The sequence below is a fragment of the Pan troglodytes genome, chromosome 18 (genome assembly GCF_028858775.2).
Source record: "Pan troglodytes isolate AG18354 chromosome 18, NHGRI_mPanTro3-v2.0_pri, whole genome shotgun sequence".
Classification (NCBI taxonomy): Eukaryota; Metazoa; Chordata; class Mammalia; order Primates; family Hominidae; genus Pan; species Pan troglodytes.
Window position 1 is genome coordinate 55,222,516 of NC_072416.2, and position 27,385 is coordinate 55,249,900.

The window sequence follows — 27,385 nt, forward strand, 5'->3', positions numbered from 1 at the left end:
GGTGGATTATTCATGAGTTTTCTGGGAAAGGGACAGGCAATTCCTGGAACCAAGGGTTCCTCTCCTTTTTAGACTATATAGGGTAACTTCCAAACTGCCATGACATTGTAAACTGTCATGGCACCAGTTAGAGTGTCTTTTAGCATGCTAATGCATTATAATTAGCATATAATGAACAGTGAAGATGACCAGAGGTCACTTTTGTTGCCATCTTGGTTTTGGTGGGTTTTGGCCAGCTTCTGGCTGGCTTCTTTATTGCATCCTGTTTTATCAGCAGGGTCTTTGTGACCTGTATCTTGTGCTGACCTCCTATCTCATCCTGTGACTAAGAATGCCTAACCTCTTGGGAATGCAGCTGAGCAGCCCAGCAAGTCTAAGCCTCATTTTACCTTGCCCCTATTCAAGATGGAGTCTCTCTGGTGTGAATGCCTCTGACAATCTTGTGCTGATATACAAGTGTACTGACTGATCTTGGAATCAGAAGAATTTAGGTTCAAACCTGGCTCTGTTTCTTGGGCAAGTAATATATGCTTGGGCAAGCTGGTTGACCTCTTTGAGCCTTTGTTTCCTCTTAAAATGGAGTCTGATGCCACCAGCCTCATGATAATGTTAGTGAGAATTAAATGAACTAACAAATGTGAAAGTGCCTGAACAAAGGAGGCACTGGGAAAATATTTGTTGGTGAAGTCATTATCTATTCACTTGGAACCAGCCCTCTAAGTCATAATTTTAGTATTTTCAAAAAACCATGAGCTCTCTCATCATCCAGAAAGCTTAGAATCCCAGCCATTAGGTCAGTGGTTGTAAAAGACACACTCTCTGTTCCCAGGTCAGAGCAGGCAGACTTGCTAATCTTCTGGCCTTGTCTCTCTCCAGGAAGGCTACGGCATTGGGGATGATGAATACTCCTGTGCGTATGATGGCTGCCGGCAGCTGATTTGGTACAATGCCAGAAGTAAGCCTCACATACACCCATGCTGGAAAGAAGGTATTCATTCCCTCCATTATAAATTTATCAAGTGGGTTAAGACATCTGGTTATTATGAGGCATTTATTACATTAAGCCTTAAAATGTCTTAGAAGAAGATCAAATGTGAAAAGGGATATTAACTTTTGTGTCACTGCCAAGGATATAAATGGTATTCCTCTGATAAATTTACCTCTGGTGGAGTTCTTCCTGTAGCAAAAACATTTCAGAAAATAAATTTTTTACATTTGTCAGAAAATGATACTCAAGATTAGTATGAATTCTATTTTCCTCTTTGGATCTGTTTTGAATTAAAGCAGCCATGGCAATATCAGGGACACTGGAATTGTAATGCCACTAAAATGAGGATTTTTCAGGGACAAGATGGCTATGGAACAGGTCCTATCCAGTGGCCACGCTCTAAGGAAGTAGGGTCGTATGGTAGAGGATATAACCTCTGGAAGGATTTGATTCCTAGCATCAGAGCTAGATAGAGGATATAACCCAACTCTTTCTCCAAGCATCCCTCTCTCATTTTGCTACCCCAATCAGCATTATGGATATAAACTGAATTTTTAGGCATGCTAAGAAAGCAGAAATTTAGGCTGAGGCAGGTGGATTGCTTGAAGTCAGGAGTTCAAGACCAGCCTGGCCAACATGGTGAAACCTCATCTCTACTAAAATACAAAAATTAACCAGGTGTGGTGGCACCCACCTGCGGTCCCGGCTACTTGGGAGGCTGAGGCAGGAGAATCAGTTGAACCCAGGAGGCAGAGGTTGCAATGAGCCGAGATTGCGCCACTGCACTCCAGCCTGAGCAACAGAGTGAGACTCCATCTCAAAAAAAAAAAAAAAAAAAGGAAAGAAAGCAGGAATTTGCCCACCCCCATATGGAAACAGCTCCACTTGATTAAATTGGTGGTGTGGGAAAAAAAAATCAGAAAAGCCAACAGGAACACTCATTTTAATGGCTTGCAGGTTCTTGAAGGAACATAAACCTTCTTCATTTAATGGAGCATATGATAAAGGCCCTGTTTTCAAAAACTAGCTTGTTTTTTAATAAGAATTTTTTAAAGGATTATTCGAGTAATATGTTTATTATAAAAATTTGAAAAATAGAAAAAAAAATGAATAAACTAAAAATCCCCTGTAATTTCTCCAGAGATTTTTTAAAAACACTTAAATTTTATATATATGTATATTTTTGTTGTTGTTATACTTAATACCTTGAACAGCTTTCCAGGTTATTAAATAACATTACTTTTTATTGTTGCTGTTTTTGAGACAGGGTCTCATCTGTCGATAGCCCAGGCTTGCGTGCAATGGTGTGATCACAGCTCATACAGCCTTGACCTCCCAGGCACAATCCATCCTCCCACCTCAGCCTCTCCAGTAGCTGGGACTACAGGGACACACCACCACGCCCGGCTAATTTTTGTATTTTTTTGGTAGAGACGGGATTTTGCCATGTTGCCCTGGCTAGTCTTAAACTTCTGGGCTCAAGTGATCCACCCAACTCTGGCCTCCCAAAGTGTTGGGATTACAGGCCTGAGCCCCCATGGCCCAGCCAATAACATTACTTTTAATGGCTTCTCAGTATTCCATTATATAGTTGTACTATGATATACTAATTAATGCCTCATTGTTGGACACTGACATTTTTGCCTTTTAAAATTATCATTATAGACCATTCTGGATTTTCTCAAGACAAAACCCTTAGAAGTGAAACTTCTCTGGCAAGGGGGATATAGAATTTCAAAGCTTTTGCTGTATATTGCCAGATTTTCCTCCACCAGCATTGAGTGTCCATTTTTCTTGTCATTGCTGTGTAATTTCATTTGTTTATCTTTGACAAACAAATTTGTTTATCTCATCTTTCAAAACCAAAATTGGGCCAGATGTGGTGGCTCATACTTTTAATCCCAGCACTTTTGGAGATCAAAGTGTGAGGATCCTTTGAGAGGATCACTTGGGGCCAGGAGTTTGAGATTAGCCTGGGCAACATAATGAGACCCCCCATCTCTACAAAAAAATTTTAAAAATTTGCCAGGGGTGGTGGCACGTGCCTGTAGTCCTAGTTACTCAGGAGGCTAAAGCAGGAGGATCACTTGAGCCCAGGAGTTTGAGGCTGCAGTGAGCTAGGATTGTACCACTGCACTCCAGCCTGGGTAATGGAGCAAGACCCTGTCTTAACAACAAAAACAACAAAACCAAAAACTGAAACCTTAGAGTTTTACTTTATCTGATAAGTGAAGATAAATGCTTTTTTTTTTTTTTTTTTTTTTTGAGATGCAGTCTCACTCTGTCACCCAGGCTGGAGTGCAGTGGTGCGATCTCAGCTCACTGCAACCTCCACGTCCAGGGTTCAAGCGATTTTCCTGCCTCAGCCTCCCAAGTAGCTGCGATTACAGGCACCTGCCATTAACACCCGGGTAATTTTTGTATATTTAGTAGAGATGGGGTTTCACCATTTTGGCTGGGCTGGTCTCAAACTGACCTCAAGATGATCTGCCCGCCTTGGCCTCCCAAAGTGCTGGGATTATAGGCATGAACCACCACGCCCTGCCCTTTTTTTTTTTTTTTGAGATGGATTTTTGCCCTGTCACCCAGGCTGGAGTGCAATGGCATGATGTCGTCTCACTGCAACCTCCGCCTCCCGGATTCAAGTGATTCTCCTGCTTCAGCCTCCCGAGTAGCTGGGATTACAGGTGCCCACCACCACACCCAGCTAATTTTTGTATTTTTAGTAGAGACGGGGTTTCACCATGTTGGCCAGGCTGGTCTTCAAACTCCTGACCTCAGGTGATCCGCCCGCCTTGGCCTCCCAAAGTGCTGGGATTACAGGCGTGAGCCACCTCACCCAGCCTGCCTTGCCTTTTTTTAAAGAAAGGCGTATTTTGGGGTAGTTATCTAGGGAATTATAAATCTCACCAGAGAGGCAAGTAACCACATGATTTTTTGATCTTACCATATTTCATTGAGCCCAAAATGCGTATTTTTCCCCACATTTTAACATCTTTGAAATTGGGATGCATCTTAAGATTGGCTTGTCATAATTTAATTGGCAGTATTTTTTTCTTATTGTTACATTAAAATATTGGTGTATAGGGGTCAGATCAGTTACAGAAGAAACAAAAATGAACATGTTGAATGCATAGCTAAAGATGCAGACTTAATACAGTGCCATTGAAACACTTGAGATGCTTAGCAAAGAATCCTGGTAGTACACATCATTATCCTAACAGTGTTTCTCTTTATCCTCTAGGAGATACAGTAGGATTTCTGTTAGACTTGAATGAAAAGCAAATGATCTTCTTTTTAAATGGCAACCAGCTGCCTCCTGAAAAGCAAGTCTTTTCATCTACTGTGTAAGTAGCTCTTCTCAGTCAAAAATTCGAGTAGATGCACGGAATGCCCTTTCTCTAGGAAAAAAAAAGTCTTTGTCCATTTATATATGCAATTGTGATGAGAAATTGATTAATTTCAAGTGATTGGGAACCCATTTGATCAGACCTAAAACTATCCCAAAGTTTGATACAGGAAGATAAGGCAGAATATTCTCTGGTCACAGACCTGTGTGGGTTATAAACACAGTCTGTCACTCTTCCTTTCTGCCAGGGTAGGATTGACTCACCCTTCCTTTCTGAAAACTGTTCTATCTATTAACTCTATTTTGATTTTTATTAATTCTATTGGCCTCTGTACTCATTTTATTTGTAGATCTGGATTTTTTGCTGCAGCTAGTTTCATGTCATATCAACAATGTGAGTTCAATTTTGGAGCAAAACCATTCAAATACCCACCATCTATGAAATTTAGCACTTTTAATGACTACGCCTTCCTAACAGCTGAAGAAAAAATCATTTTGCCAAGGTAAGGAATCTGCCCAGGCTATCTCCAGACTTTCACATGAATCTTATGAGAAATTAAACAATTTATAATCAACTTTAAAAGAATATAACAAATAAATTTTGAAAACCTGAGTAAAATGGATGACTTTTCAGGAAATATAAATTTCTAAGACAGATCCCAGAAGAAATATACACAAACCAATTATTGTATATATCTGTCCCTAGAAAGCACCAGACCCAGGTGGTTTCACAGGGGATCTCTACCAAATCTTTAGGTAACAGATAACCTTATTGTTATTTAAAATGTTACCAAACCCAGAAAGACGGAACACTTTCAAATTTTTTTTGTGAGATAAATAAGATTGGTATAAAAATCAGAAAAATATGACACATGCACACAAACTGCAAACTAACTTCACGTGAATGTCAGTGTCAAAATCCTAAATATTAGGAAATCTAGTGCATCTTTTAGCAGACTCGGCTTTATTGAAACAGACTTTTTATGTGGTTTCAACTGTGTGGCAAAGATGACAACACTGTTCCACAACCATCAGTGAATACCATCTTGCATAAAATTTCACAGCCCTTATTTGACAAAAACTGTGATTGGCATTAATTTATCAGATGAATGCCTGCTTTACTTCCTTGTGAGATGAATGTAGTCTATTCCTTAGGCTGGGGAAAGACTCCAGCTGCTTCCTGGTAATTACTTCAAGTTGAAGCTTGTTTCACAATGTGAGCTAAAGTTTATCATTTTAAACAGAGCAGCTGCCTGTTTAAAGGGTATTCCTGTTACTAATACCACATATCTTATATCAGTAAGAGAATCTCTCTCTGCAGCCAAGGCCAGCATACTGGCCATGACATAGGTAATGTCGGACTGGTATGCCCCTGAAGATATCTGTAATGTAATCCTAGCTCTTGTTTTGGCTCAAAAAGCAGATCTGCAAGCAGTGCTCTGGGCTGTGCTTCACCTTGGAATCACTGTCTCAGTGGTTCAATAGTTTCCAGATGAACTAGAAAATGGGACGATGATGGTAGCGTTGTCTGCAGATGGTAACACTGGCAGCAGAGCCTCAGTAATAGCCCAAGAACATAAGGGTTGCATATGTTCCCGCTCAGGGTTCTGAGGTTAATTCCTAGAACTTTTCATTCAGGCTCATCCTTGGTGCCTGACAGAGATTCTGAACTTTAAATTCCTCTTGGCCAAAGTCTGAGGGGACACCTCTCCCTTATCTATCATACCCCATTCTTTTTCATCTAGCCTGCCTTTTCCTTGGATGAAGCCCACAAATAAGTCTTCTCACATATACCCTAAAAGGGACAATTGATCCATCTAAGTTCCCATGGGGACTGGACATAGTTAAAATGCTTCAGCATTTAGTTAACTGCTCCTGCAGAATTAAACCTTCCCAAACTCAGATGGCAATGGGCATCAACTATCAGAAAGTCTCATTTTATGGGCAGCTTATACATACTCTCTTGGTAACCATGTATATAAATTTGGTACCCAAAGTTCGTCTTGTCTTGAATAAGAACAGCTGAATTCCAAGCTAGGTCAATCCTATGCTGTCTCTAGACTGTTTTCTCTGATAGTAACAAGAAGATAGAGTTGTCAGGAGCCTAACTGAGTGGCCACCTTAGTGCCAACCTCCTTCTTGCACCTTGCTGCCCTTAACATTCCAGTTGTGCTTAATTATAAATTGTGGCATTAAGTATGAACTTACTTGAGACCATTTTCTGTGCCATTAATATTTTCATCCTGTGTTCCAAAAATGTATATTCAGTGATACTTTATATTCATTGGAATATTACTCCTTTCTGGCATCAGGGTAGGAGCTCATGGCCCTGTTACTACTAACTGGGATTTTATAAATTGTTCTGTGTTGTATATACTCTCTGTCTGTAATTCTTCCATTCATTCTTTTTTTCTTTAACCTTTTTATTACGGAAAATTTCAAATACATACAGAAGAAAAAAATAATAGTACAGTGAAGCACCACATACCCACTCTCAGCTACAAGTCATCCACTCACAGCCACTGCTTCTCCCTCAGTCTTCTCTCATCTCTGTTTTTTTATTTTTATTTTTTATTTTTTGAGACAGGGTCTCACTCTGTTGCCCAGGAGTGTGGTGGCACAATCTCAGGTCATTGCAACCTCCATCTCCCAGGCTCAAGCGATCCTCCCACCTCAGCCTCCTGAGTAGCTGGGACTACAGGCATGCCAACACACCCAGCTAATTTTTGTATTATTTGTAGAGACTGGGTTTCGCCATGTTGCCCAGGCTGGTCTCGAACTCTTGGGTTCAAGCCATCTGCCTGCCTCGGCCTCCCAAAGTGCTGGGATTACAGGCGTGAGCCACTGTGCCTGGCCCCTCGTCTGTTAATAACTCCTTTATCATCCCAGTTTCCCTGGCCATAACCGTAGAGTATCCTTGACACCTTACTTTCTGCTATTTCCACATTCAATCCCTCAGCAAATCCAGTAGGCTGTGCCTTCAGAATATATCCAAAATCCAACTACTCATCACCCTCACTGCTGCTACCATGGTCCAAGCCTCCACCATTTCCTACCTATATTATTTTTGTCTTGCCCTCTACCTTGTTCCTCCCTAGATCCCCTTCAGTCTATTCAATACAGCCTCCAGAATGATTTGTTACAACATAAGTCAGATCACACACTTCTCTGCTCAAAAGATGCCAGTGCGTGGCTTCTTATTCACTGAACGGAAAAGCCAAAACCTTTCCGGTGACCTCCCAGGCCCCGTACAATTTGTCCTCTCCCTTCCCTATGTTACTTTTCTGACCTATTTCCTACCCTCTCCCATTTTCTCATGCTCCTTCAGCCACCCTGGCCTCTTTGCTGCTCCTGAAACACACCAGGCCTATGATAGCTTCAGGGCACTTGCTGTTCCTGCTACCCGAAACGGTTTCTCCAAACAACCACAAAACTTCCTTCCTCACTCCCTTTACCTCAATATTACCTTAGTGAGACCTTTCCTGGCTGCCATATTTAAAATTGTTTTAATAACACCCCACCTCTGATGTGTACACTCCTTGTCCTTCCCATTTTCCCTTTTCTTCATAGTATTTATCAGCATTTAACACTGTATTTTACTTATCTTGTTTATTTCTGTCTTCCCCTACTGGAGCATAAGCTCTCCAAAGGCAGGGATACTTTTTTAGTCCTCTGTTCACTGCTGAATCTCTAGGGCTTGGAACAGTGCCTGGCACACAGTAAGCCCGTAAGTGAACTGAATACATGCTTCATGCTTCCCTTGCCCATATATTAGGGCTGTACCTTCAGCAGAACAGTTTTGCCTGTCTGCTTCCATTCCATGCTGAGTGAAAGTATAATGGAAGGGTTCTAACTTGAGGTGTTTGGACTTGCAGGGAGTCTAAAATGGACTGTTATAAACCCCTTGAAATTGTATAAAAACTTGTATATGTGTGTTTTTCTTGAGAAAGCCTCTATGCTTGTGAGCAGACTCTCACATATGTGACTTAAAAGGTTGAAATTTGCTGGTAACATAAAAAGAGCACTGGACTTAGAACTAAAGGATTTTAATTTGATTCCTGACTGCATACCTTATACAAGTCATTTCCTTGAACTTTGTCTATAAAATGGGAATGGTTATACCTCCTTCATTCTCTACTTTAGAAAATGATTGTAGGATTGAAAGGAGATGGCATGTATGAAAACCTTACTGAACAAAGTTTAAGGAATATATGTCACAGGTGCAGAGCATTTTCAAAACTTTTCATATGCATCACTGCTAACAGGACCCCTGTTGACAAAATGTATTTCAAATTGCTTTTTCTACTCAGGCACAGGCGTCTTGCTCTGTTGAAGCAAGTCAGTATCCGAGAAAACTGCTGTTCCCTTTGTTGTGATGAGGTAGCAGACACACAATTGAAGCCATGTGGACACAGGTAAGAGGATTTGTTTGGTTGTTTCCTCTTTTGTACTTTATATTAGGCAAAGTTTCATACTGTTCTTAAATTGCTAGTTCCATGGCTGTTCATCAGGGTTTATTGTATCTAAAGCAGGCTGAATGAGGAACTAGAGTTTAAGTAGAACCTGGCTGTCTTCCAGAAAGTACCTGAAATAGAAGCAGCTGCTTGATGTGGAAGGCTGTTTTGTTTACTCAGTACTGTATTTTTGATACAATTTTGGCTTCACAAAATGTAACAGGTTTAATGCTATTTATGAGCTTCCTGGGCACTCTTTTAGTTTTAGAGCTTGCTCATTTACTTCTTATTTACAGTCAACCATTGAGAAGTTAGCAGCCTCCATGTCATCTTACTAAATTTCAGTTGTATGAGATGAACTCAGAGGGCAGCCTGGACCCTATAGAACAGAGTGAGCATCAGCAAGAGAAGCAAGTAAGATGGTCCCCAGGAAGGCTAGCCCAACTAAGTTTAGAAAGGAGAACAGCAGTTGGGCAATGTGGCGTCCTGGCCAGTCAATGTGTGCCGATTGTTTATGAGCAACACTCAAGTTGATGTTACAAGCCAGCTACCTGTAATTCATCATATCCCATACCCTGCCTTGGTCTTATTTTTGACATAGCTTTAGTCACGTGGCTCCACAGGGGTCCAGAGCCTGGAGTGATGGACCCAGTTTGTCATCCCCAGGAATGACTCAGCCTGGGCCCCTGACTCTGCCTCTCTACGTTTGTTGTCTTTTGAAACGGGTTATCTAATTGGCTGTGCACTTAAGGGAAGTAGAGTGTGTCTCATTTCACCCTTAGCTATACCAGCCTCTCTTCTGAAAGAAAGGCACAGTGATTCCAGCTGTGATTAATCCTCCCTATTACTTCTACAGCCCAGAATTTCTCAGTTTGAGCATATTTGGAGGGTTTAGTTATCAGGGCCTCACAGACAGATGCAGAGTTTAAAGGTTGGATATCTTCATGCCCTTTTTGATCTTTGTTTCTGTAAGAATGTTAAGATCTCAAACAGCAGGATCTGGTCTTAATCATCTTTGAGCTCTCTGGTCCTGTGGTCTTGCACATAATACAAGGGGTCATTAATGAGTGCTGAAATATAAAACTTTAGAACTAGGTATCTTAAGTATGATCATAGTCTCCATAGTAGATATATATCCAAAATAGAGTTGGAAGAGGATATTAAAAGAATTATAAGAAAATTTAGCTAAACTTTGAGCAGCAACAACAATTTAAAAAGGGATATAGGGACAAAGAAAGGAAACCTGGATAAAATGAATTACAAGAGTCAATCCCCAGAGGAGACTGAAAATCTAAGCATTCCTGTTACCATAAAAGAAGTTAAAATGGTTATCAAAGCTACCTTTGCCTTCTCTTCCACAAGTACTAAGGCTAGTTTCACAGGTGAACTCTTTACAACTTTTAGGGAATAGGTAGCCCAATTCTATTTAAACTTGGCCAAACCATAGAGAAAGTAGGAAAACCACAATGTTATTTTTAGTAATCATACCAAAAGCTGATAAAACTCATAAAAAGAAAATTTTTTTTTATGAATATGAATCTAAAACTCCCAAATAAAATATTAGAAAGTAAGACCTAGCAACACAACTGGCAGGGGGAGTTATCTTAGGAATGCAAGGATGGTGCAATATAGAAATCTTAGGCTGGGCACGGTGGCTCACACCTGTAATCCCAGCACTTTGGGAGGCCAAGGCGGGTGGATCACAAGGCCAGGAGTTTGAGACCAGCCTGGCCAAGACAGTGAAACCCCGTCTCTACTACAAATAACAAAAAAAATTACCCGGGCGTGGTCGTGGGTGCCTGTAATCCCAGCTACTCAGGAGGCTGAGACAAAGAATTGCTTAAACCTGGGAGGTGGAGGTTGCAGTGAGCAGAGATCGTGCCACTGCACTCCAGCCCAGGCAAGGGCAGGTTTTTTTGAGATGGAGTCTTGCTCTGTCGTCCAGGCTGGAGTACAGTGGTGTGATCTCAGCTCACTGCAGCCTCTGCCTCCCGGGTTCATGCAATTCTCCTGCCTCAGCCTCCCGAGTAGCTTGGATTACAGGCGCATGCCACCAGGCCCAGCTAATTTTTGTATTTTTAGTAGAGACGGGGTTTCACCATGTTGGCCAGGCTGGTCTCGAACTCCTGACCTAAAGTAATCCACCTGCCTTGGCCTCCCAAAAGTGCTGGGATTACAGGCATGAGTCACCATGCCCAGCCTACAATATAGAAATCTTTAATATAATTACTCAAATAGGCCAGAGGCAGGAGAGGGGCAGTTATCACTTCAAGAATGCTGAGAAAGCATTTGTTAAAATTCAATATCCATTCCTAATGGATGAAATACTACAAAACAGAAATGAATGAAGGGACGAAAACAATATAAAATAGGAATGGATGGATACTTCCATAACAATATAAAAAAACATATATTTCAGCCAAATGCTAGTATCTCTTTATTTTTTTATTTTTATTTATTTATTTTTTTTTTTTTTTGAGACGGAGTCTCGCTCTGTCGCCCAGGCTTGAGTGCAGTGGTGTGATCTCAGCTCACTGCAACCTCCGCCTGCCGAGCTCAAGTGATTTCTCCTGCCTCAGCCTCCCAAGTAGCTGGGATTACCAGTGCCCACCACCATGCCCAGCTAATTTTTGTATTTTTAGTAGAGACGGGGTTTCACCAGCTAGCATCTTTTTAATGGTGACACATAGGAAGCATTTCAAGAGATGTTGGGAATAAGATAAGGATGCCTACTGTCACCACTATGACTTACAAAATACACAAAAATCAGTAGCTCTTCTAGCTATATGTATAATAGCAGCCAGTTAGAACATGTAATTGAAGATCCCTTTTACCATGGTTAAAAAAAAAAAAGTGCTATCTAAGAATACATAGCAAGAAATATGTAGAGCGTATATGAAGAAAACTTTTAAACTACCAAAGAGTATAACAGAAGACTTAAATAAATGAGTCTCTTCTTGGATAGGAGGACCTCTCAGTATTGTAAAGGTGACAGTTTTCTCTAAACTCTAAGTTTAATTTGCTCAACATAAAAAGAGCAACATGATTTTTTTCTGGAACTTGACATGCTGATTTAAAAGTTTAAGGCAAGAAAATTCTGAAAGTTAGGGAGATGACAACCATACCACATCTTAAAATACATTAAAATAAATGTTAATAGTTTGGTCCCATTACTATATGACAAGAATGGCAGAATAATGGAATAAAATAAAAGCCCAGAAATAGAACTAACTAAAAATGAAAATTTACCATATGACAAAGGCATTGTGTCAAAACTGTGGTGAAAGATGGACTGTTTGGTAAATGATTCTGGGATAAATGGCTAGCTTTCTGGGGAGAAATATTATATCCCTACCTATATGTACACATCTGTAAGTATATGCTGTGCACATATAGTGTCTGAAAGAATGCATATGAACTTTTTACTTGTTCCACAGACTAAGACAATTGAGGATCAGAAATGTAAGATTTACTTTTTATTTACATATTCATTTTTTTAAACCATGTATAATTAGTAACCTTTCAATGAACAAACTTGTTAACATTTTTGATTTAGTTGGCAGGCAGTTGGAGTTTGACCTTTTGAAGCATTAACTTGACTGACTTTTCTGTGTTTCTCCCCAGTGACCTGTGCATGGATTGTGCCTTGCAGCTGGAGACCTGCCCATTGTGTCGTAAAGAAATAGTATCTAGAATCAGACAGATTTCTCATATTTCATGACACATGTGAAGAGACATCGTGGACTTTTTTCTACTCAATTCCAGCCAATGTTGAAAAGAAAAAGAAAAAAAAAACTCTCTAATCAGTTGTACACACATTGAAACTTATAGCCATGGCCAGATTTTATGCTAAAAATGGTAGTTTGTCAAAGACAAAATTCTCTTAGAATCTAATCCAACTTGCCAGCCCTGAGAAGATCCCTTTTAAGGCCAAGGAAAGCTGAATGCTAGCAGCCAGGCCTGTGGTACTTCCATGAAAAACCATAGCAGACAATGCCCTCCCAAGTACTGAAATCACACTGGAATCCTCCGTGTTGGGTTCATTTGATTGTTTAACACAGGATGTGTTGTGTCATTCTGAAGTTTTTATTTGGGGCAGAAGTCTTTATGGAGATGTAAATGACAGCGTTTCTGGGTTATGCATAACTTCTCACTGGTCAGAGACACCGGTGTGTCAAGCATGGATATTGCATTGCAAGACTTGAATCTATAAAAATTAGAATCACACAGTCAGTACTACAAGCAAAACAGAGAACCTGAAAGAAGGTGCACAGACTGTAAGAAAAAACCCAAGTTTGTGATATTTCAGTGATTCCAAAGAACATTCTAGGTTTTTTGTTCGTTTTTTTGTTTTTTGGGTTTTTTTTTTACTGCAGAAAATTGGTGGTATTTTCACATTCATAGTGTTTCTATCCAATTTCAGTACCCACATTTAATGAGGAAAAAATGTTTTACCAATGAAGGAGGAATTCTTAAATTAGCTGTAATGTTAGGTTGGAGAAAATTTGGTATTTAGGGTATTTTCAAGGTACCATCAAATCAGATTTCTGTTTTTTTGTTAAAAAAATTTTTTTTAATCAGTATTGTTTTTACAAGTAATATACTTTGAAACTCTTGAACTAATAGTCTCAAAAACTCTAGAGGACAGTCTGAGAACACGTATTTCTATTGTTCTAAATAAATACATGTTTTTGAATAGTTCAATCATGAATTATTGACTATGTCTTCATCAAAAGTGTTAATCCCTCTCAGGGTCTCTGGTGAAGACCTTCAAGAGTTTGGTTTTTTCTCCCAGGAAATTGGAAGGTAGAATTGTAAATTCATAGAACTTCTTTTATAATGGTGTACCTCAGCAGCTGCCTTTCAATTTATGCCAAGTCCTTACAGAGTTTATACTTGAATAGTAAATATGTCTTCTGAGTTTTACAGTGTCTTAAACTCAATGCACATTTTTTTTTCTTCTTTTTCCACCCCTTCTTGTTTGTAGTTCATTATACCTGTCCTATTACAGAACTGATTTCCTTCCTGGCTGTACATGTTGGGGTGCTGGATTTTTTTCCGTGTCTTTAGTCTTCCATAAATCCAAAAATATATATATATATATAAAAATATATATGTAGATACATGTTCTCTTCTTTAGCTTGTGGTGAATACAGTAATTTGCATTGAAGAATAAAACATCTGTTGCCTTTTTTGACTAAGATTTCACAACTTTCATTGGTGTATACTGCTAAGGTTCCAAGACATTATACTCTCAGACTTTAAGGGCTACTTTTGGGAGTAGGAGAGAATCAAGTATTAGAATTAAGAATAAGGCCACTTACTCATCCAGCAGATTGTTATTGAGCACCTAATATGTGCTGGGCACTGTGCCTATGTGGCATACAAAATATGCTTGTAGAGCTTATGTCTAATAAGCTTGTCTAATTATTGTCTATTATTAGGTCTAACAGTAATTTGGAAGTGGTCCAGCTGAGACTAAAGGTAGTCTGTACATTTAGTAGAGAGAGGGAAAAATAGATGGAATTAATAGATAATTTGCCAGGCAAAGGAATGCAGGAGCCTAACAGCTTTCTAAAAATCTACCCTTGAAGTTTGTTCCTAAGGTGGGGAGAAGACAATATATTTGTGTTTATTGTAACAGATCTTTAGTGGAAAAGAATAGGGTCCTAGAGAGAATGAGGGGGACCTAATTTAGATGGTGGTGGGAGTGTCAGAAGAAACCTCACTGGGGAAGTAACATTAGTGAAACTTAAAGGAGGAAGTAGGACATAGCCTGGCAGAGACTGAGGACTAGCTTCTAGGACTGGGTAGCTAGGCGAACACAACATTTTAGGCAAAGGCACTAACTGAGGAAGAATGGGTCTCAGTGGGTTTGGGGATCCGATGGAAGGCCCCTGTAACTGGAAAAATAGGAAGCAAGTAGGTAGAACAGGTAATGCTACAGTGTTGGAGAGGCCAGGGAACTGCTCATGAAGGCTATGTGAAGGATTTTCTGTTCTATACTAAGTGCAGTAGAAGGCAAAGGTGTTTAAGCATGGAAGTGCCTTGATAATTCTAACAGATGGCTCTGGCTTCTATTTGGAGAATGGAATGGAGGAGTGGGGTGGGCTGGGGGTAAAGGACAAGCAAAAAAATGGAAATAGACCAGTAAAGAAATGTGTGGTCCAGCTGAAACTAAAGGTAGTCTGTACATTTAGTGGAGAGAAGGAAAAATAGATGGAATTAATAATTTGCCAGGCAAAGGAATGCAGGAGCGTAACAGCTTTCTAAAAATCTACCCTTGAACTTTGTTCCTAAGGTGGTTTACGTTTCCTGTTCTTAACTTCTAGATCATAAAACAAAAGGGCTTCAATATTAAATTGATCAAATCATCCAGGATGGAAGCTAAGTTGTAAACTTGGAGCCACCTCAAAGGGAAAGACAGGAACTCCCTATCAAAGAAAAAACTAGGGGTTAGCAAGCTATGTGGAAGCGTAAAATCGTACATCCATATTCTGAACTGAATGTAAGCATTTAAGAGAAATTAAAAGCTAGACTTTTACTACTGATAAATTGTTACCAGGGAGAAAAACAAAAAATTATGGTATTTTGTCAGGTGATTCATTGGGGAAATGCAGCGTTTCAGCCAAAAAAAAAAAGTTTTTTAATGAATTGGCCCCTTTTTAAAATGACATAGAGCAGAAGAAAGTCGTGCCATTTGCAGAGTGCCAGGAAACTGATTCAGTCACAAAACTGACACAATTTCACTGGCAGAAAATGACTTTTGCACAAGTTTCAACCATCTTGAATGTGTATCCATGAAAACAAACCATCCACCTAAGATCAGCTCTTTCCAGTATTGCCCATCATTTACCTTTTGCTATTTATTCACTCAGAAGAATTCCTAGTGCCAACCCCCAGTCAAAGGACTTTAAAAATGAGTATTAATGGAAAAACATTTAGTGTATTCAAGTCAATTTTTAGTTTTGCTACAAGTGGGAAAAGGCCATTCTGTATTCAGGAGAAAACGTTCTGATTTCCAAGAATATGGTTTAACAACCCAGGGATTAGGGGCTATATAGCATGATGGTTGAAATAGGCCCTTTGGAGTGGGACTGGACCCAGGTCCCACTAATGCTTGGTTTCCCAGTCTGTAAAATGGAGATACTACCCACCTCATACCGGTTTTTTGTTTTTGTAAGGTCTCAAATATTTCAAAAGGAGACAATGTATTTATAAATGTTTAGCACACTATCTGATACATCCTTGAGTGGGTACTTTTTATCTTTATCCCCATTTGTTCCTAGAGTCAGTAAGGTTGGTGAAATGGATTAAAAGATGGCCACAAATTATTTGACATCCCTCCCGTCAAGAAATGAGGTTTATGTCTACTTTCCTTAAATTTGGGTGGCTCTGTGTCTGCTTGATCGGTGGAACACAGTGGAAGGGCTATTGTGCCAGTTTCCAGTACCAGGCCTTTAAGTGACTGCCAGCTTACATTTCAGTGTCTCTTGAAACACTTGCTCTTGGACCCAGCACCATGGTGTGAGAAAACCCAAGAATCCCCTGAATCCTATAGATGGAGAGGAACTGAAACCCCCCAAACCCCGGCCTCAGTTCTCTGGCCAATGTCCACAACTGAGAGCCAAGAGCCAACACTAATTTGCCAGCCACGTGAGTAAACTCCTTGGAGGAAGCTCCTCTAGTCCATTCCAGCTGCCCCAGCCGACACCAACTGGAATAGAGACTAGCTGGCCCTGCCCAAATTACAGATTAGTGAGCAAAATGGTTGTTTTAAGCCACTAAATTTTCAGGTGGTTTGTAACAGCAATAGATAACCAGAACAGATTAAATCAAGGTGTGTTCCTCCTCCACTCCATCAATGACTTAGGAAGGGTAGGCAAATTCATTTTGTCCAGAAATGTGTGGTATATAGAGATAGTAGGTCATGAAGAAACTCTCTGAGTTTGCTGTAAGCTGTGTGACCAGGGCTTGACTAAACAACTCAGTCCAGTAATTCAGCAAACCTTTTAAAATGCCTATCTTCCACTTGGTGCTAAACAGAGTAACTCATAATTGATGTCACCTGACCGGGTGCGGTGGCTCACGCCTGTAATCCCAACACTTTGGGAGGCCGAGGCGGGCAGACCACCAGAGGTCAGGAGTTCGAGACCATGCTGGCCAACATGGTGAAGCCCTGTCTCTACTAAAAATACAAAAATTAGCCGGGTGTGGTGGCACGCGCCTGTAATCCCAGCTACTTAGGAGGCTGAGGCAGGAGAATCCCTTAAACCCGGGAGGCAGAGATTGCAGTGAGCCGAGATTGCGCCACTGCACTCCAGCCTGGGCAACAGAGCAAGACTCCCTCTCAAAAAATAAATAGGCCGGGCGCAGTGGCTCACGCCTGTAATCCCAGCACTTTGGAGGGCCAAGGCGGGCGGATCACCTGAGGTCGGGAGTTCAAGACCAGCCTGACCAACATAGAGAAACCCCATCTCTACTAAAAACACAAAAAAATTAGACAGGCATGGTGGCGCATGACTGTAATCCTAGCTATGCAGGAGGCTGAGGCAGGAGAATCGCTTGAACCCGGTAGGCGGAGGTTGTGTTGAGCCGAGATTGCACCATTGCACTCTAGCCCGGGCAGTAAGAGCGAAACTCCATCTCAATAAATAAATAAATAAATTAGTAATAATTTATGTCACCTTGGTCACAGCTGTCACACCCGACTGTGTCTTTGTAACCATCTTTGTTTCAGATCCCATGGATATCTATTTTACGTCCATTCAAAGATGTCTGCTAGGCCAGGCGTGGTGGCTCACACCTGTAATCCTAGCCCTTTTGGAAGCCAAGGTAGGTGGATCACCTGAGGTCAGGAGTTCGAGACCAGCCTGGCCAACATGGTGAAACCCTGTCTCTACTAAAAATACAAAAATAGCCGGGCATAGTGGCACGTACTTGTAATCCTAGCTACTCGGGGGGCTGAGGCACGAGAATCGCTTGAACCTGGGAGGCGGAAGTTGTAGCCAGCCGAGATCGTGCCACTGCCCTCCAGCCTGGGCGACAGAGCAAGACTCCGTCTCAAAAAAATAAAAAATGTCTGCTAACCCATTCTGACTGGCCACCTGACCCTCAGTTCATACCTTAAACCCCTCTAGTTCCTCTAGTCATATACCACACTTTGGCCATAAGGTATCATGCAACTAAAGAGACACAATGCTTAGTTGTCCAATCAAGAGAAATCAGCTCAAACGAATCCTTTTTCAAAGTTTGGCAGTTTTGAAGAGGCCTTTTCCTGAAAGGTATCTGATTCCTGATTGCGTGGCTCAAAATAGTTCTTCAATTCTCATCTTGTATAATTAGTCAAGAAACCAATTACTGCCGAGTAATCTTTATGATGCGAAGATTATAATGTAAATTACAAGACATCTACTTCTTGCGATGGGGCTTTCCTTCCACGAGGGGTAGGAACTGTCTTGAAATCAGACGTCAGCATCACCTGGTTCAAGGGATAAGGGACTGGCTCTCCAGCGACTTGGCAACTTACAAGCGCTCTTTAAACACGCCTTAAACTACTTATTTAATCCTCCACACTCAGGGAGGCGCAATTTATTCTCGAGTTGCGAGTGAGGAAATTCTGGCTCGTGGCTTCGATTCCTTCATCCGTACAATGGGGGCGACTTGAGACGGAGTTCCCACACAACGGGTGCTCGCCGAAGCGCCGCATCCCTCCGCACTCCCTTCCGGGACTTCCTCTCCCTGTCTTGCCCCGCCCCGGCATCGGTAACGCTCGCCTGTGATTGGCTGCCGGCCGGCCGTGAGGCGGTGGAAGGGGTTGCGGTGCCCATGGTGACAGGAGGCGGGGCGCCGCGCCCCTCCGGCAGTCACCGAGCCCCGGACCTGCGGCGTCGGCGGCGCGCGCAGAGGGCCAGGCGGGCGTAGAGGCCGGACCGACGCGTGGCGGCAGCGGGTATCCAAGGCCGGACCTGGCGCGCAGGCGCTGACCCGACCTGGCAGTGAGCTGGCCGCGGCCTTGGCTGAGAGGCCTTAACCCCGGCCGGGCCGCCGCGCCCTGCATGCGAGTTGGGCCGCGGGCGGGGTTGGAGCCTACTCGGGGCGACTGCGATGGACGCCTTAGAAGGAGAGAGCTTTGCGCTGTCTTTGTGAGTAGCTCCTCCAGGGCGCAGGCGACTTGGGGCCGGAGGCAGCGGGCGTTCGCCCCGGGCCTGACCCTATAAAACAGGTGTCCTTAGGGGCCGGGCCGGGCCAGGCCGGGCCGGGCCGGGCAGGGTGGGGGCCGCCAAGGCGCCGTCCCAGCTCCAGGCCTTCCTTTTGTAGAGTACTAAGGCTGCAGGTTTCAGGCCCCGCAGGACAGGAGTGCGAGGCGGGTGTCACCGTTGATCAGCGCCTCCATCACAATCCCCAGCCGCCAACCCTCAGCTGTCAGCAAAGCCTGGAGGGGTTGAGCGCCCGAGGTCCCTCCACCCCTCCCTGGCCCCCGCCTCCCGGACTCCTGACCAAATGACCCCCCCTGGCAGGTGTTTCGCCCGTGCCGGGTTCATGCTCACAAGCAGACAGGTATGGGGTGATAGCTAAGAGCCTGGAGAACAAGTTTTTATTAAAGTGGAGTCATGACATTGAACGTTCATGTCACAAACGTGCCGAGTGTGTTTTCTTCTGTTTGGACTTACTAGATCAATCAGTCATTCTTAATCGTTGAAGATGGGTGATGGGAAGTTCGTTTTGCTACTCTTTTTTCTCTTGTGCATGTTTGAAAACGTCCATACTAAAAACATTTTTTTAATGCATTATTTGAAATAGCACCTAATCCGGGCATGTTTTTCAGCTCCTCCGCCTCTGATGCAGAATTTGATGCTGTGGTTGGATATTTAGAGGACATTATCATGGGTAAGCTTTTAAGATACTGTTTTTAAGGACTTGCTTGTTTCTTTAAGGACATTGAAATCAATTTGGAGAGTTAATTTTAAAAAGAGAAAACATCAAGCTGCCTGCAATTTTTAATGTAGCACAATGTAATACTTAAGTAAAGGCTTACTGCAGTTTGTCTTAGAAACAAACAGCCCAGTACTCCTGAAAACATCTAATAAGCATAGATTCAGAGGCTGGAAGGGACTGACTCAGGCTAATAGGGCACCAGCAGTGTGGCGTTCTTCGCAAAACTATAGGAAATAATGATCTACTCTATTTCTTATGTAGGGTAAGAGCAATTTCAATTTTAGATAGTTTTGAGTTTTAACATCTTCATGCCATAAAACACATAAAACCAGGCTAGGTGCGGTGGCTAACGCCTGTAATCCCAGCACTTTGGGAGGCCGAGGCGGGCGGATCACGAGGTCAGGAGATCAAGACCATCCTGGCTAACACTGTGAAACCCTGTCTCTACTAAAAATACAAAAAAAATTAGCCGGGCGTGGTGGTGGGCGCCTGTAGTCCCAGCTACTCAGGAGGCTGAGGCAGGAAAATGGCGTGAACCTGGGAGGTGGCGCTTGCAGTGATCCGAGATCGTGCCACTTCACTCCAGCCTGGGCGACAGAGCGAGACTCCGTCTGGAAAAAATAAAAATGAAAATAAACACATAAAACCATAACCATAAGCACACATGGCCATAAAGAAAACAAGGTATTAAGCTTCAGCTGGTTCTGTATTTTCCTAGGTTTTGAGTTCCTACTTGTGGATGTATTTGGGCATCCATGAAACCTGCTAAGTAACAGACAAGCAGTAACAGTCCCCAGAGGTTTAAGACAAGTATGTAGGAGGGGAAAACTTACATTTGAGAAAATTCTGTTGACTTTAAGTTTTATGAGAATTGAGAAAAGAACACTGTTATTTGGTGTTATTGGCTGTATGGCTTAATCCATTTAGTATGAAAATTACTGACCAAGTTTTTATACCTTCAGGTATAAAGGTTCATGCCCTTAACTCCTGAATATAGATGTTTCATCATTAAGCTCGTTTCCCATGTGGACTTGGGGATTTCTGGGGAATACTGAAGAATCCATTCAGTTCTCTTGCCTATTATACCCTATATGCTATGGGAAAATGAGCCTTCTGTGAGCCTACGGTATTTATCCCAAGGTCTGGGTCCTTTCTGAAACTTTCCTTTTATTTTTAGAAATAATCTATTCAGTTGTTAAAATTCCTTATTCCGGGCTGGGTACGGTGGCTCACACCTATAACCCCAACACTTTGGGAGGCCAGCGCAGGTGGATTGCTTGAGTCTAGGAGTTCGAGACCAGCCTAGGCACCATAGGGAGAACCCTGTCTCAATTAAAAAAAAAAAAATCCCTATTCCCTATCATTTATTACGTGTTCACTATGAACTAATCTATTTACATGAATTCTCATCTAAATTCCACTTCCAATCCTATATGATAACTACCATAAACCATTCTTATTTTCCAGATAAATGTGTTTATATGGGGGTTAGAGAAATTAAGTAACTTACCCAAGGTCACACAATTAGTAAGTAGCTGAGATGCGATTCGAACCCAGACGGGCTAGCCTCTTTCAGACCCCATAATTTTAATCACTACACTGTTTCCACAACTGCTGTGGAAGTTATATCAAAATAAGAGAGAACCAATTCATTCCTTTTCAGACAAGTAATGTCAGGGAGTTCCCAAGCCACCCTGTGTGGATATGGTGAAAATGGACTGAAGGATGGTGGTGATCATTGCACAACAATGTAAACATACTTAAAGCCACTGAGCTGTGTGCTTAAACATTAAAATGATAAAAAAAAATTGTATATCTCACCACAATTTAAAAAGAAAACAGGGCTGGGTGCGGTGGCTCACACCTGTAATCCCAGCACTTTGGGAGGCGGAGGCAGGCAGATCACCTGAGGTCGGGAGTTTGAGATCAGCCTAGCCAACATGATGAAACCCTGTCTCTACTAAAAATACAAAATTAGGCTGGCGAGGTGGCACACACCTGTAATCCCAGCTACTCAGGAGGCTAAGGCAGTAGAATCTTTTGAACCCTGGAGGTGGAGGTTGCAGTGAACCGAGATCGCACCATTGCACTCCAGCCTGGGCAACAAGAGAAACTCCAGCTCAAAAAAAAAAAAAAAAAAAGAAAGAAAGAAAGAAAGAAAAAGAAAACAGGATTGGGCTATTTCAACATCAGGGTCCCATTTAATACCCTCTTAAAACATCAGCTTTCCTTCCAGAGACTGACCATTGAGAAAGCAGTACTGCTGACATAGATCCTGCCTACTTATAAATCATAATGGTTGGTAATCTCCATTAAAAAGAATAAATTTTCCCCATTGTGGTTCAGATGACGAGTTCCAGTTATTACAGAGAAATTTCATGGACAAGTACTACCTGGAGTTTGAAGACACAGAAGAGAATAAACTCATCTACACACCTATTTTTAATGAATACGTAAGTAGATTTCTATGTCTCCTACCAGGAGGTCAGAGTTTTTTAAAAATTTAAATTTAGATTCAAAAGACATTGAAATTTGCTGCCTTTTAAAATATGCCACCAGTACACTTCCAGGAATCCTCATTAGCATCTGGTTTAAGTTCATTTTCCTCTGCACAGCCTTTGGGGCTATTTTCCAAAAGGCTTTCAGGCAAATATTTGATTAACTCATCAGCTTCTTATTTAAAAGAAGTTTGACCTGGGCTTGGTAGCACACCTGTAGTGCCAGCTATTTGGGAGGCTGAGGTGGAAGAATCACTTGAGCTCAGGAGTTTGAGACCAGCCTGGGCAACACAGCAAGATCTCTGTCTCTAAAAAAAATAATAATAATAATAAAGATAATAAATAAAAGACGTTTGGCTTATCATAATCCTGCTTTTAATCACAGTACATGAGTTCTTCATACCTTGCATTTGCATGCTTTTGACAAACCTTTCTGCTTTCACATACTCTTTCTTTCTTCTATATAATCCAGTCATATATGCATGACTATTAAGTAAAAGTGAAAACTGAGACCAAGATCACTAACTATTTGGTGGAAAAACCAAGACTGGAACCCAGGAACCTCAGCTCGTCACCCTTGGGTCTCTACACTTTACCCTGAGGCCTCTTAACAGCCCCCTGGGATTCTGTCATCTAAGAATCCATTTCGGCCTCCAGGACTTTATTTTCTTAACACAGAAGCATGGCATAAACAAACCTGCCCAGAAGGAACCTGTGACTGCCTCCATGTCCGTATGTTCTGTTACACAGATGCCCTCTACCCAGGAGGCAAAGCCCCCACTTACTGCATCCTGCACTGGGTTGTGGGTGTGGGCACCGTGCTACTCACTGTCTCCACCTGTGTCAGAGCATCCACCCTGTTACAGCACCATTATCAGCTAATGCTTCTCTTCCACACCAGGCTGAGTACTTCTCCAGGACAGGAGCTGTGTTTTGGTCCTCTTTGGTATCCTTGGCACTCAGTGTAGATTGTGGCACACAGACCTCAGGAAATGTTTAGAAAGGGCTGGGCAGGCTTTCTGAAAAGAAGTCTTGTTTTCCCAAAGTATGGTCTCACCAAAATCCTTTCCACTGTTGCAGATTTCTTTGGTAGAAAAATACATTGAAGAACAGCTGCTGCAGCGGATTCCTGAGTTCAACATGGCAGCCTTCACCACAACATTACAGTGAGTTGAGCTTGACTGATTTTTGTGTTTTGTTTTGTTTTCTCACTTTCTTCCTTCCCTAGGCTGACCAAAAGACGCTCCTTGTTTGTTTTCCTGTGCATGCCGTTGGTGGTTAGGTCCTATGGAGGAAGCCCTCAAACCTTTTAATGAAATCTTGAAAAGATCAGGCATTGGCTCACTCTTGTGTTCTCAGTGCTTTGGGAGGCCAAGGGAGGAGGATCACTTGAGCCCAGGAGTTCAAGACCAGCCTGGGTGACATAGTGAGGCCCCGACCCTACAAAAAATAAATTAGTCAGGTGTGGTGTTGCATACCTGTGGGCCTAGCTACTCAGGAGGCTGAGGCTGGAGAATCCCTTGAGCCCAGGAGTTCAAGGCTACAGTGAGCTATAATTGCACCCCTGCACTCCTGCCTGGGTGACAGAACAAGACCCAGTCTCTAAAAAAACAAAACAAAAATAATGCGGGGGGTGGGGCTGAGGTGGTGGAAACAAAAACGAAAGCAATCTTGAGGACTGTCTCATCATTCATTCACGAAACAGCCATCTGTTCCGTTTGCAGGCACCATAAGGATGAAGTGGCTGGTGACATATTCGACATGCTGCTCACCTTTACAGATTTTCTGGCTTTTAAAGAAATGTTTTTGGACTACAGAGCAGTAAGTTACTACTCCTATTTATTTAGCCACTTTGAGCCACTTAGAAAATTCCAGGTAGAAATACCGAACATGAACCTCCCACGCTTCCCCCATCATTCTCCCTTCAGACTGGCCGATGAGGCATCAGAAGAGTGAGCTGCTATTCTGTTGTGGCTGGGACCTTCTCATGTTTTCATGAAACAAGCCCAGGTACCAACTTAGAGTTCCTAATCAGAAGGACAAAACCGAAAAAGCAGGTCTCAGGTCTCATTCTGCCTTGCCTTTCTTTTATTTATTTTTTTTTTTGAGATAGAGTTTTGCTCTTGTCACCCAGGCTGGAGTGCAGTGGCACCATCTTGGCTCACTAGAACCTCTGCCTTCCAGGTTCAAGCAATACTCCTGCCTCAGCCTCCCGAGTAGCTGATACTACAGGCACCTGCCACCACGCCCAGCCAATTCTTGTATTTTTAGTAGAGACGGGGTTTCACCATGTTGGCCAGGCTGGTCTCAAACTCCTGAAGCATGGTCCGCCTTGGCCTCTCAAAGTGTTGGGATTACAGGCATGAGCCACCGCACCTGGCCCTGGCTTGCTTTTCATATAATGCAAGCTCTTTATAAGAAAAATAGGAGACTGGGCATGGTAACTCACACCTATAATCCCAGCACTTTGGGAGGCCGAGGCAGGCAGATGGCTTCAGCTCAAGAGTTTGAGACCAGCCAAGGCAACATGGCAAAACCCTGTCTCTATGAAAAATACAAAAATTAGCTTGGTGTGCTGGTGTGCATCTGTAGTCTCAGTCAGCTACTTTGGGGGCTGGGTGGGAGGACCGCTTGAGCCCAGAAGGTTGAGACTGCTGTGAGCTGTGATTGTACTGCTACAGTCCAGCCTGGGTGACAGAGTCAGACCCTGTGTCAAAAAAAAAAGAAAAGAAAAGAAAAAGAAATGGTGTTGGGTGTGGTTGTGCATGCCTGTAGTCCCAGCTACTTCGAAGGCTGAGGCAGGAGAATCACTTGAGCCTAGGAGTTTGGGGCTGTATTACACAGCAGTGGTGCCTGTGAATAGCCACTGCACTCCAGCCTGGGCAACATAGCAAGACCCCTATCTCAAAAAAAAAAAAAAAAGAAAGAAAGAAAAATGTTTTCCAGTGAAGGGAGGTATATTTTAAGAGTGCATCTTAAGAATGACCAGGGCCAGGCTGGACACAGTGGCTCATACTTACAATTCCAGCGCTTTGGGAGGCCAAGGCAGGAGAATCACTTGAGCCCAGGAGTTCAAGACCAGCCTAAGTGACATATCAAGACCCTGTCTCTACAAAAATAAAAATAAAAAAGTTAGCCAGCTGTAGTGGTGCACACCTGTAGTCCTAGCTACTCAGGAGGCTGAGGCAGGAGGACCACTTGAGCCCAGGAATTCCAGGCAGCAGTTAGCTGTGATCAAGCCACTATACTCCAGCCTGGGTGACAGAGCAAGACCCTACCTCTTTAAAAATAATATTAAAAAAAATTAAGACTAGGGCAGGCCAGTATTGAGCAGAAATGCAGAATAACCAATAACCTGTGTTCCCTTCCTATGTACTCTGGAGGTCCACGTTCCCACCTTCAGCTCTGCCTTCCCCATGTCAGAGGCAAGATTCCAAGCCAGGGCTCTTTCTAGTCCTTCCTTTGGTTGTTTTCTCATATAGGAAAAAGAAGGCCGAGGACTGGACTTAAGCAGTGGCTTAGTGGTGACTTCATTGTGCAAATCATCTTCTCTGCCAGCTTCCCAGAACAATCTGCGGCACTAGGTCCTACCTCCAGCCAATGAATGGGATCATTCTGGATGTCACCAGCCCAGTAGGCTCAGCTCATGATGACAGAACACATCTTGGAAAGACTGACTCTGTTATGTAACTCTTCATTTATGTTAAGTATTAATAGGTCAAAACCAAAATGACCTAACCCTCCTGGACCTATTTATCCTGAAACACCTTCTTGTATTCATTAACCATAGTACTCCTCCCCACCTCAAGTAGACACCTCTCTCAGGAGCTTCTGAGTCAGACGCCTCTGGAGCGAGCCCTATGTCAGGCACTCCACCTGGGGGGCCCTTCCCCAGCATACCTGCTGGTGTGTAAGTGTGGACTAACCCGCCGCCACCACCCTCTGTTCCAGCAGGCTCTGCATGAATCTTTGTGCACTTGCACCTCTTTTTCACATGGGCCACAGTTTCAGTACTTCAGCCTCAGTGGGGTTCCTGATGTTTATCTAGGGTGTTACTCAAGCCCAGTTTGAGATTCTGGAGTCTCCTGTGATCACATCTTGTCTCGGCTGTAGGAATCAACAGAAGGAGACGTCCTCTACATAAAAGCTCCATGTGAAAAAGCTACTCCTAGTCTTAACATTTGCAGTCCTTGTGTCACTGTCTTCTGGTCCTGATGTAGTCCCACTGTTTCTAGAAGTCTCTTTTAAGCATTATTTTTGAAAAAAAAATATTTTTATAGATGAATACTCAGGCTAACCTAGTGGATGTGATCTTGGAACTTCCATGATTATCCACTTAAAGATCAAAGTATTATATGCTGTGTGCTTTTTAGGTGTTAGTACTGTGAAGGCAAAAATGCTTTCTACATTGACATTCATTCCTATCTTACTGGGCACCTATGAATGTATGCTGTGTGCTAGAAATAGACTAAAACATATTCCTATAGCATGTTAGTGTGTTTGCATGTTTGCTGAAAATCCTTTGTGTATAAACCAGTTTGTAAGGTTCTCTGGGTTAGGTAGGGACTCTGCAGTTTCTTCCTGTCAAAATCTCTCCTACCAAGATGGTGTTCCACTGTCCAGCCCAGCATGAGTAGCAGGTAGAGCACAGCTTTACTGGCTGTTTGTATGCTTTGGTTTAGTGCAATGTGTGGTAGATTACTTATCAGAAAACATATATGTCATCTCTAGAACGAGGAAAAAGCATAGTAGTTCAATTCCGAGTGTGTCCCTTTGATTTTTTTTAATAGTAAAAATCAGAATCTGTACTGACTTTTCACTTGGCCATTCTGGTTTTAAAGGACAAGCTACAAGCTCTGTGTTTCTGTACTGATGTGTCACTTATTAAATACTTTTGTACCATGAGTAAAATTTCAGGTGTTTCGCAAGAACCACCATTCTCAATGAGTTGTACTCTTTCTTTAATGTAGCCACTGCCATAAGGTTATTATTGCTTTGGCCTTTTTTTTTTTTTTTTTTAAATGCCACCTCTCCTGGGCTTGCTTTCCCTTGCTTTGTCTATAAATGGGACGGTCCACCACAGCCCAGGCATGCTGGGGGCACTTGCTAAGACCTGTGGACCAGCCTGCCTACTTGAGAAAAGGCCAGTGGACAAGTC

At 42.5% G+C, this 27,385-nt stretch overlaps 2 protein-coding genes across 7 annotated transcripts in view; both read left to right on the top strand.

The window, feature by feature from the left end:
• The window catches only part of RSPRY1 (ring finger and SPRY domain containing 1), a 51,711-nt gene extending 37,719 nt beyond the window's left edge, over window positions 1-13,992 (top strand). For 4 of the 5 annotated variants that reach the window (XM_016928470.2, XM_009430832.4, XM_009430831.4 and 1 more), the window contains exons 11-15: window positions 877-988; window positions 4,233-4,335; window positions 4,688-4,840; window positions 8,648-8,752; window positions 12,416-13,992. In XM_016928470.2, the coding sequence (XP_016783959.1) occupies window positions 877-988; window positions 4,233-4,335; window positions 4,688-4,840; window positions 8,648-8,752; window positions 12,416-12,512 (570 nt within the window). In that variant the 3' untranslated portion in view covers window positions 12,513-13,992. 5 annotated transcript variants of the gene reach the window in all.
• Window positions 13,993-18,764: 4,772 nt separating this feature from the next.
• ARL2BP (ADP ribosylation factor like GTPase 2 binding protein) lies at window positions 18,765-27,171 on the top strand. Of its 2 annotated transcripts, none has more exons than XM_016928545.4 (6): window positions 18,765-19,351; window positions 19,620-19,681; window positions 22,076-22,182; window positions 23,308-23,393; window positions 23,952-24,048; window positions 25,710-27,171. In XM_016928545.4, exons 2-6 carry the CDS (start codon window positions 19,678-19,680, stop codon window positions 25,809-25,811), a joined length of 396 nt encoding a protein of 131 aa, XP_016784034.1. In that variant the 5' UTR covers window positions 18,765-19,351; window positions 19,620-19,677; the 3' UTR covers window positions 25,812-27,171.
• The last annotated feature ends 214 nt before the right edge of the window (window positions 27,172-27,385 follow it).